General features: G+C 35.8%; 1 protein-coding gene across 3 annotated transcripts in view; it reads right to left on the bottom strand.

Annotated features, from left to right (window-relative positions):
* The window catches only part of Gprk2 (G protein-coupled receptor kinase 2), a 76,235-nt gene extending 64,288 nt beyond the window's left edge, over positions 1-11,947 (bottom strand). For all 3 annotated transcript variants that reach the window (XM_049849294.2, XM_049849292.2, XM_049849293.2), the window contains exon 1: positions 11,414-11,947. In XM_049849294.2, the coding sequence (XP_049705251.1) occupies positions 11,414-11,465 (52 nt within the window). In that variant the 5' untranslated portion in view covers positions 11,466-11,947. The remainder of the gene's footprint in view (positions 1-11,413) is intronic.
* Between the last annotated feature and the right edge of the window lie 269 nt (positions 11,948-12,216).

Genomic DNA, 12,216 nt, shown 5'->3' with positions numbered 1-12,216 from the left:
TTTTACTTGTGTGCCCAACATAATTCATCATCCCATGATGCCGTGTTCAATTAAGCTGAGAATATAACGATGTTGTGACCTAAGGGGATCTAAAGTTGTGCACAGACTAGACGTACACGAACTTAGTACTGGACTTATTTCTGGCTGTCATTAAACATCTTTGGCAGTCGTTACGGGTAGTCAGGAGCCAGTAAGTCTGACAATGACAAGCAGTATTACCAACTGCCGATTATACTGGTAGCCGACTCCAACAAAGTTGGGAAAGGGCTAGGCAGATGATGGTGCCGACTTCTGTGTCATGTCTGTCTCGTGTCTGTACAGTACTTAAGATGGTTATCTGGTACTGTTAGTAACAGTTGTTCTCAAAACAAACCGAATCTCGACGGAACTTATTTTTTTCTAATAGGACCTGAGATAAGAACGATCAACACAACTCTCTAGTTCTAAAGTGTAATGTTAATTAAAGTCTATTTAAAGATTTTATTCGTCTCAATATCTTAATTAATTTAATACTGAATGATACTGCCGCAAATAGAGTCGTAAACTTTCGACATTTAAAATAAAAATCTCAGTTGAATAAATTACAACTACATGATCTGACCCACTTGCGAATGTTAGATTTAATTAATATTAACCAGTGCGATAATTAAAAGCGCTTTTGTTGCAATCAATTTATGAACACATGATTCTATTAAGATAACAAGTTTTATGAGTTCGTCTGTTTTATTTTCATTAACTCAATGATTTACAGTGCGAAAGTTGGATGGTTGGTGCTTACATTTGGCAAACGAGCATTATACACTATAGTATACACTTTCTAGTTTTTACAGTAACTTAAAATAAATTAGTAAAATTGACCCAGACATTATTAATAGATATATCATCCTCCTGCCCATATCCCAATTTACATTTGTGGTCATCACAGCATGTCTTCGTCTTTCATACTTTCCTAAGTGACGTCATCTCACAAGTAACACTCTTTGCAGCCATATCATCTTTCACACAATCCATCCACATTCAGGCTCAAGACTTTATTCACAACATGATCCTCATTCATAATCAAAAGGTTTTACAGAAAAAATAAAGAAGATAAAGACTCCTAGAGCCAGAAGTCACCGCGTGACAAGAACACGTTCCTCTAAAGATATCGTCCATATAAACACAGAATATTTTAAAAAAATACACAGGTACAGACTGAAAATCATCTATGTAGTCCGCCCACAGCTGCAGTACAAGTATCACCACATTCGCCACTGACCATGGGCTTTGTTATTTATTATTAATATTTAACAAAGTGACATTGACCTTGTGATAAGCAACCTTGTTGATATTAAAATTTATTTGTCTGGATAAACTGGTCAGATTTAACGAATAATATCAGCAACTGTAAATAAACTAATTAAGTCAACTTTAGGCGGCCACCGCAGACGAGGTGGACCCCGCAAAAGATGGCGCGACGACCTGGACGCCTACAACCCTGATTGGTGGGAGTTATCAAAGGATCGACAGGTGTGGAGACGATGTGGGGGGAGCTTTGCTAAGCAGTGGGACAGTTCAGGCTAAAAAAAAAGACAACTTTTATCCCCAAAATCGAACCTAAACATAATTGGGTTCCATGTAGAAAAATGTTTGAAAGTTTGGATTGTGTGAAAGTCGATATGGTTAGAAAGAATGTTAATTGTGAGATGACGGCAGATAGAAGAGTATGGAAGGAGAAGACATGCTGCGCCGACCCCAAATAAAATTGGGATAAGGGCAGGAGGATGATGATGATGTAGAAAAATGTTACATTATCTTAACCCTTACAATTGTCAGTGCTAAATAAGCGGCATTAAAATAACCAAAAAAAAAAAATTGTCAATTTCCATACAGAGACAGTAAAACAAAATAGAGGTATATCAGCATTTACTTAGACACGATTATAAACAACGCTACTTCAATATTCTATGAATGAACAAGGAGTATTGGCTCCATATATCTGTGCTCAAACTTATCGTAATATTACACGACCTTCTAATTTATTCATCGGGGCATGTATATTTGCCGTCGAATATAGTCCAAAGATATTTTCCACATCCACATTTCATCTGTTTGGTTAAACATTTATGTGAATCTCTCTATTGGAAATATTTTAGCCATCATCGAGATTTTAATACACTTCTATAGCATAGTACTAGAGGAACTACGGTTACCACAAAATAACTTTGGATTTTTGAAGTTAGCCACTTAACTGATTGCGAATTTGCACCTACCACTTCTATTTCACCAATACCCCGAGGTAGACTGGCAAAGGACGCCTAAGGCGATAAGTCTGCTGTTGTACATAGTGCAAAAAGTATAAATGCATTTTCTTCGGGCCTTAAGTTAAGACAGATATTATCGAGAAGACTTGCTTGTCCGAAGTTGACTTCAAGTAGTCAAATACTACTGCGTGCAAAGTTATTTGGTGTGAACTGTACTACAGACATTTCATACTGTAGTAAATTTTGTCCACCACAAAATGTCAAATAACGCCTAGAGACCAACCGTGTCAGCTCTAGGGAAATTATGTTACGATATCGTGTTATTTACGATACATACGGACAAAGTTGGGTTTCCTTAACTTTCGTATTGGCCAAAAAGCTTATAATTGTTGTTTTAAAGACTACTATGGTACCAGGATCGGTAAAATAAAACTTTTCGATTTCAGACGTCGAATTAGAAATTTCATAAATTTTTTAATTACTGCTATTTTATTGAAAGTATTTCAAATAGGTAACTATAGTTGAAGGAAACAAACGATTCCTTTCTTTTGGAAAGCAAACAATTTTTTATTCTTTTATTCTTCTGTGAAATAATATTTTTATTTCTGGTCGAGTTTTTTGTAACAAAAAACACGCTAACGATTGAGAAGTCTTCTGAACTGGATGTTTGTTTGTGCTGAAAATTATAGGGAAATTGGAAAAAAAACCTCTCATCTCCAATCCATTTATCTTTATGAGGTCAGCCGTACAAGTTTCGTGTAGGATCAGAATTTCGGCTTGTCATTGATCGAAAGAAAATAAACCTATCGCAAACGTATAAAAATCAACCGAGCGAGCGTAATTTCTGTACACATAGTACGGTGACTGATTTCTATGACAAAAATAGTAGAAAGTTTACTTTGTATATTTTTGCTGTAAATATTTCTTCTCACAAAAATGTCCACGACGTGGAGTACACGTTTCTCTTTCAAACTGCAGACATCACTTTTATCAAATACACTAAGAGCAATAAAAAGGCAAACATTTCAGTAGGTAAGTAATGGAGTAAAGTACTACAGAACTTGACTGTAAAGGCAATTTAATTTAAAAAATATATTCATCTAAGTACTCGCTCGCTAAATAAAAGCTCCATCTAATCGCTAATACCTCTTTTAATCCCACTTTCACGAGAAAAGTCATAAAAATTTAATTTACAACGTCCATATTTTGTACAGCTCAAACGGGTTGGGCAGAGCTAGTTCTTGATGAAATTCTAGGAAAGTTGGGGGCCCGGGGGAAATTATAGTAGCGGTGTAAGTACCCAACCTACCTACCACGTGTAGGGTTGAGTTCACAACAAAAAATTTGGGTCACAAATTGAAACAACAATCGGAAATGTCGTGTTTTCCCTGTTCCTTTTTGTTAGATTTAGTTTTTTCAAAGTTGGTGCGGGGTAAGTCACGCAGAATGGTGGAAAATGAGTGTTTTTCCAACTGCCCTAAGTTCAAGGAGGGTTTTGAGTTTTCCTAAGGCTTGAAAAAGTTTTCTATACTTACAAACAAATCAGTCTTTATAAGGGATACATTTATTTTCAATACGATTAATTACCTAATTATAAAGAAGTATGCTATCAAAATAATAATGTCAACGGAAAAAGCTTAACGAAATCAGGTCAGTGACTGGCGATGGCGGTCACACATAATACACTGTATTTATCAACTTGTCGTCCTGATACAATGACGTTAATCGAATCAGAAGCCAGAGTAATTACATTACAATATGTACAGTATTTCGCTAGCTTCTATCGGCGGCTTTGCCCGCGGTCTACGAACTTTAATCAGTTCGCCTTCTATATAGATGATATATTGGTTGGATCATTTTAATTGGTTCAGGAACTAATGCTATGTAGTATGAGTATGAATGGTGACAGAGAGGAATGGACGCGTAAAACATATTGCACCGATCCCAAATACAATAGGAAACAGGGCAAGAAGAAAGTTGTTTCTAAGAAATCCTCACAAACAATTTCCTATTTAATTATTTCAGATATTACCAAACAAAAAGTTTTCATACAAACCAACAGGATTATCTTAAGGAAAAGGCGTTTTAACTTTCCGCAAGTCCTTACCGTTGTCAAGCCACCATCCCGTAATGAGATAGAGCTTATCTAGCCTCGTCTCCCGTTACGAGACCCTACCGTCATCAGCGACTTAACAGCTGTAACTTTACACTTCCGTACGCCCCAACTGGGGATAAACTATTAAGCATTGTGCAGACTAGGGACCTCTACGCGTACACACTTACTAAATGTGGAGTAAGGCGTGCAAATTTTATACGGAGCTATCGTCACTGTGTACATAAGATCGCTTAGTCTGCACAAAGCCTTAGATATTATTCCGGCTACACGAGCACTTGACAGTACTCTAGTCCTGTTGTATACAATTCCCTGAACTTAACTCCACTTAAAAGTTGTTACGAAGAATATTTCGCTCGGGAGACTCTCGAAGCGGAATATTTAATTGATGTACTGTAGTGGCTTTTGGGGCCTTTTCATTTGAATTTACTTTAAGAAAATCGGTTTCATGAACCTCCCACCAGGAATATAATAATCAATTTTCAAAAAGCGATTTGATTAGTGACTTCAGGGTTATCCTCAAAAAGAACTTTATTTTTGCTAATAAAGATATATTTTATCCTCGAACAAACGGATTGATGATCAAATATGAGTTTCAGGAAAACTCTGGTTTATCCGGCAAGTCCAGTCGGTAACTCGATATTATTAGCTTCGTGAGTTCTCTGCATTTCGAAGTGATTACTAAGTGCATTTAAGTAATGAAAGCTCCACGGAAAAACATAAAAGTAAAATCCTAGAGATAGATATTACGAAATTGAATAGGGTTTTTCAATTTGAATACGTCTAAACAGCATAATATTATCTGCCTCCCTAAACTTACAAAGTCACAAAAACTGCTAAACAAGATGACTGAAAACAACATTTTAACAATGGAAATAAAACGTTTCGTTTCCCAAAAGTTTTGCCACTTGCGATTCAAGTCTCGTCTCGAGGAAAAGAAAATATAGCCTACCAGGGGAGAGGACGAAAACTGTCTTGTGAAGTCCATTGAATTTTAGGGATTGGAGACATCCCCAATTCCCAATTTCGCCATGCGGTTTTCTTTCACAACTTTCGAAGGAACGATAAAAGCAGAGATTCACACACTGTATTATATTCAACATATTGATTTAAGGGACTCTATGAATAGTAATAAGGGCATTGTGTTAATAAGGAAGAAACTTGGCAAAGAACCAGAAAGGCGCGCTGACTGATCAAACCTATTGTCAAAGATAGGAATGGCCCTTTATTAGAAAAAAACATCCCAAAGAAAAAGGGAGAAATAGTGATTATAAGGCCTTGTTTGTTTGCACAGGATTCACGACTTATTGCTCTTCGTAATTCTGTTAGTTTAGGAACTAAGGATAATATAAACAGTTAAGGCGGTTTGTGTTCTACTAAGAACTACCCTCTTCCCTCCCTTGTCTCGATCTTCAAAGGTTGTTATTCTCATACCCTCTGGGGTATCCCTTGAATAATATTGATCGATGATCGTGAGGTAGATGGGGTCTGTTGTTAGTAGAACAAAAGATAAAACCTAAGCTGGCTTTGACATTCCTCCATTCATTTACTATCTCATCTTGGAAATGAGAACAGTTCCTTTCTTTGACTGAATGAACTGGAAAACAAAGAGTTTTTCCAAGCAGTAGTATTTATTTCAAGATTGTTTATTCAAATGAGGCTAAAAAATCAGCATATTTCGAACGTCAAATTAACAAAAGACAGCCCGAAATGCTTCAACACTTCCTGAGTTTTTGCTGGGAAGAAGTGGCGGTAAAAAGTCCCTAGCAACACATTATTTTGGAAGATGAATCCAAAAAAGTATTCAACACGCAAACCTAGCCATTCTTTCCTTCAAGTTTTTGCGAGTGCGTCATACCGCACATACAAGGCAACCTCCCATTTAGCCTCTACGTTTCCTTAGTAATTATAATTTTATAGCATACATTGTAATATTCAATTACGTCAATAAACAGCATCACGTATTAATGAATATCAAATCATTTGCATGTTTGCGATACTGGCAGGATACTGCTATCAACAGACACATTGCCGGAAACCTAATACAATGTGATTAATCCGATGTATTCGTGCGTAATTAGGCAAGCTGTAATTAAAATCACACCGTGTTTGATGTGTTGGACAGGTTGTATTAACGCTGGCAAAGTTAGGATGAATGTGCTGAATCACGGGTCAGGTCAAACTGTATGGATCGAAATTTTGAGATGGAAGTTGTGATGAAAAAGTTTGGTGCCTGGATTTGACAGGCTGGGAGTCAACGTACCGAAATAAAGTGAAGCAATATTCTGAGCCCTCAATCAGGCATTTATATATCAAATCGGGTCTTATTGAATTCTCCAGCTGTGGATCCGTAGCAAAACAAAATTATCTTATTTTCTAAATTCTAAAGTATTCACAAAACTATCAGCGTATTCGTTTCGTATAATCATAAATTCATAACTCATGAATATTTGTTGTTTGCGGTTATCTAATCCGCAACCCGCAGCGTCGAGTTAACCGCTCATCGAGTGCGGTAAGCGGTAACCGAACCGTACGTTTGATTGAATTACAAATAAACATCCTTTCACTTTTACCACAATATTTGTGTGTTATGGGTGTCAAGGTCAAGCTACGTACAAACGTATGTTATAATATTTGTATAAACTTCATTACTTTAACAATATTTGGATTATAAAGCCAACATTGCAAACTTTTTATCTTTATTCGTGTGCCAATAACCCAAAGAGCATAAAGAGTTCCGATAGTGGTAAATAACAAAAAAAAAGAAGAAAAATGTTGTCATAACTTTGGAAATTGGAAGGCAATCTCCTTGGTTCCGGTTGGCACCCCTTCATTTTGCCCGTTTCAACAGCAGGAAATGTAACGGAAGGTAAACATTGGACTAGTCGTCCGTTCACAGGCCCGGTTATGTTTAGAACATCACAATTGTTGTATTTTGTTGATAAATTACGGTAGGGATACGTAGTTCCAGATCAAGAGAAAAAGAAACTGAGATTGGTGGTTAACGATAGCCTGATCATAATTACACATCACTTTTGTGAAATCCTTTCACTCTCAAAATGGCTCGATAAAAACAGGATCAAAATTATGATTAATAACTTCCCTGTACAATGAATCATTTATGATACACATCTATTGTTTAACTATTGTGTCTGCTTCGTGGACAGCGGTTTAAAGACACGGTTGACGAAATATCACAGCAATTAGATCATTTTATACCGCAAGATATCAAATTACACCAGCTCTTAAAAAAATATAAGATCGTTGCTCCAGATCTGAATATTTCACGAGAAATGAGTGATTCCTGGCACTCGAGTCTTTATTACCTAATACGGTTTTTCACAGCCAATAACATCGTATTATGACACGTTTTATACGACGATATAATGATCCTCTTTCTTTCACATATTTGAAGACCAAAAATATCATATAAAAGGTAATAAAGACCCCATTTAGGTGTGGAATATTTATAACTTCAATAAATGTCATGATAGGGCTCCCGTAGTACGAATAACATCCTGTAGTACTGTCAGGCCTGATTATCGTAACATCTAAGCCCCAGGGGGCAGTAACACGGTGTCTGTAACCAGCATTACATACGGATTCACGGTCACTCCTACGCAACAGCCCACTCTAAAACTCGGATCTAGTGCATATATTTCAAGGGCACCGAATTATTTACTAACTAACACTCGTGCCTGATTTATTTAATGAGATGGTGATAAAATTGTTTTAGTTATACGTTTGCAAGTTTGGTTTTACAAATTGGAGAACAAAAAATAAATGCATTGAGTATGTTTGGATGTTTCTCACGGGTTCTCCCGTAGTTTGCGAGAACTAGGACTTCATAGATCAGGTTCAAATGTACCGCATTTTCTTATTTTCTTCTCCATGGGACAAACTATTGCCATACACAATTCTTAAGGCGTATTGTAATATAGAATTTTTGTTTTTACTTTCGTATGTATAATGTTAAGTATTTTGGTGTTTTCCAACGGAACATTTACTTCAAACCCTGACTCACTCTGCCAGAAAGAAAATGATGAACAATTTTGAGTGATCCCACCTCATTAATCGCAAGTAGCTTTGAAGTTTATCAATGGACTGCGACTGATAAATGTTCAATCCAGACTGGATTTTTTGCCAAATGACCACACGTGACGAGGTCTTTTTGACCTTGTACTTTATATTTGTAAATATTTTGAACACTCTTTGCAAAAAAAACTTGAAAATGGCTCGTAAAGATATAGATTTTTTTTATATTGACGATGTTATCACCGGTTTTAATGTGTTACATTGTAATCACGAAGACCCTAACGCTAACCTTTGCCGACATTTCAATGTTCAGTGAATCTATTGTTCAGAAACAAGGGGTCGATAGTACCCCTAACAAATTGCTTGCTCTTCCGCATTGATACAATAACATGGGTCTGGTAGGATTTCAATGAATCTTAAGGCTGTATTCAGTAACTGGTTGTTTTCTTGCAACTAGTGTGACGATTTGAAACGCAAAGGCCTGTTAGAAATCATTTGACTTTGACTTGAATTTCGCTCGCATCGCGAAGAAAATACTTCGCGCATCTGGATACAAAGTATCCAGTATTCAGAACTGCCAGTAGTTCAGTATAGTATAGTAGTATTTCAAAATTCTTTCGTTAGATAGCATATTTATCGAATAAGCCTTTGGTCACAGGAATGCAATGTAGCCGAGACCATGAGTGGAAGCTAGTCAGGAGATGTGCTAGCTTCATTAGGCCATTGCTAAATTTGCTTATATCCATTAATCACAAAAGTTAACTAATATGTAGGTACTATGGTTCAATATAGGTACTAGTTACCATTGAGTGCAGAGGTTCAGGTAAAATTTACAAATAAACTTGGGATCTGAAATTACCTCATACAAGCAAATATCTCAATTAAATAATTGTTATTTAGAAGACAAAAACTGCGAGATTTTCCGCAAAAGATTTTAAGTAAGTAACAAATTGCAACCTTCCATTTATTTTTAAACTAGTTTTTCTGCCTCAAGAGGATAATTTATATAAATTATTTTCATTATTATCCTTGGCAACACTGCAGGTAAAACTCGGTAGGTAATCATTGTTATATTGAATGTCTTGTTAATAATGTAATTTTGTATAAAAACAGGATGAATGTTATATTAAACATTTTGAAGTTGAGTTAGGTGATCGCTAATTATAGGTTCATTGATTACTCTCTGAACATTGGTTTTGTGTATGAGTTAATGAAGTAATGGTATGATTACTGGTATTGAATTTTAAAGCAAAGATTTTTTTTTTAATTTTAAAGACATTTTTATGTGTTCTTCTATTTCCTTAAATACTTATGAATTAAATACTTTCATTTCCAGATCTCTAAATTAAAGTTTTCATCACCAATTAATGCCTTTTATTCCTGTAGGTACCTATTTTTAGTAGGTAGATATTTGCTTCAGCTGAATATTTGTTGCCAATTTATTTATGAAACCTGCATATGCAGCAGTTATCCCAATGATCTATAAGAACCATGATTTTTATTACCAGCCCATTTATCCTGCTATATTCACATCATTTTGAATAATTTCCTTCCTACAAGGATGTTTCTATATGTTCCTTAATTTGTAGTTAGTATATAAGAGGACACTGAAATAGAATGCATTGTCATGTATCTTCTATACAACTATGATAAAGAGGATATTTGAAATCGGCAAGCATTTTATAAATACTGTTAAATTAAAGAAAAAGTTTCGTCTGTATTCTGTAGAACTAATACTACTAACATTGCAAAAACATTGATAAAAAGCAAGTTTTCAAGATTTGCATGAAATACTGTTACTTTATACATATGTATGGCTTATGTGGATGTTCCAACATTAATAAAACTTCATGCTTAAGTACTCATCTGCCAATAACAGCATACAGGTTTTGAAAACCGGTTCGTGCATATTTTAAAATCTTGCCATTTTATTATGATTTCTGTGGCAACTAAACTTTATTGTACAAGTAATTTTAATGTATTTTCCAGTTATTTTACTTGACTATAGCCATCATCATCTGCACAGCCTATTCCCCACTATGTTGGGGTCGGCTTCCAGTCTCACCCGATGCAGTTGAGTACCAGTGTTGTACAAGGGGTAACTGTCTATCTGACCCCCTCAAATCCCGAGATACCTTGGTTACTGACTGTCAGATGACGACTGCCATGTTTAAATGATAGCCGGGACCCACAGTTCATCAAGGCCTATGAAACACTGTCATTGGTGATAGACTCCAATAAATTAAATTGAATAAGCAAAAAAAATTAAATATTTCCTTATATCAAGCAAGCCATTACAAATCAATACAAATATTCTGACATACGTAATAACGAGCACAACTAATTACAAAGTACGTTCAATTTCCTCAAGAGCAATCGCTAGCAATCATTGAAGTAAATAACTACGTGTAAATATAACTCTGCTAAATGTTTTGAATACTGAATCCTTAGCAACTAAGTCAGACATGAATAATTCTCCTACCATCAGACCGATTTCTATTACAATTTCAAATCAATACTCATACCGTAACAAATGCATTTGCATCCCCATAACTAACTTTACTGTCTCAAACGTAAGGTGCAAAATAGAATAAACCACTTCTAATTAGGAGAAATTATGAATTGTTTTTGCTAATTTGCTTAAATGCATATTTAATGGATTATCATGAAGATAGTAAATACTTGTTTTATCTCATTTACTAACTACACAGACAAAATGCACAGACTATGAAATTTCAAGTTACAAAAAGTATGTGAACTTTGGATCTTATAAAAACTTTAGCAAAACTGTATAAAAAAACAACAACTACTGTTTTAATGAATGAAACAAGTTTTGTTTTTGAGTTCCACTGGATATAAAGTTGATTTTGTGGTTATCGTACAGACAAACTGTCATAATAATCTTAAGAGGAGCAAAAACTCAACAAAATACATCGAACTATCATCGTTTCAACGTCGACATGAAACTGTTAAATACATTTGTGAAAACTAGTAGGGTAATAATCAAGCATGAAGAACCTACCCTCTCTGGCTTTCAAATAAACAGTGTTCGCGACGATATTCTCTAATTCCATCAGTTCCAGTGTGGCTGATTTTATCGTAGACCCTCCACGAAGCAAAAACCCGCCGCTGCGGCCTCTCAGCCGCCTGCCAAGCGCGCACGACACTGCCCATCAATGTGTCCCGCGCTCTTCAACACAACTATTCAACCTGCTAACTTATACACATAACACTACACCGTACACAGATTAACGCAATCCAACCCGTACAACAGCCTCAAACGCTGCCGTCGGCAATAAACACGCAACAGTTCACGACTACGATTCACGATACCCAAGGGTGTGGTGGAAAGGACGATATCATGACAGTCTTTGAGCGGCAAACAGCGGCGCGAACGCTCTTTTGCGTCGGAGGCGGTGTAAAACGGTCAGTTTCTTTCAATAAATGCATAAAAGGAGCACACGCCCGAATTACGCGAGTTATTGATGACGGACAGCAATACGCTACGAAAATTACCACTTTTACAGTGTTCCTATTTTCCAGTTGCCATAACGTTATTTACTAAAGCTACCATATCAACAGTTACAAGTTTCAATATTTGAAATAAAGTAATTCCACTGTGTGATTTAGATTTCGTATTTCAATAGCAATGACTACGTTACTATAATCTTTGAATATCGTTTTATATGTCAAAATATTTATGCAAACATTTGCGCGGGCTATTTATTAACATATTTTTAACGCTCGTGTTAAACTGAAATTGTGTGGTGCTCAACTTGTAATTTAGAAGTGCTTGCTCGCGTATTAATAACTGGAAAAGATGAT

The sequence above is a fragment of the Helicoverpa armigera genome, chromosome 21 (assembly GCF_030705265.1).
Source record: "Helicoverpa armigera isolate CAAS_96S chromosome 21, ASM3070526v1, whole genome shotgun sequence".
In the NCBI taxonomy this organism is placed as follows: Eukaryota; Metazoa; Arthropoda; class Insecta; order Lepidoptera; family Noctuidae; genus Helicoverpa; species Helicoverpa armigera.
Note: the sequence above shows the minus strand (reverse complement) of the source record. Positions and strands in the feature narration are given on the sequence as shown.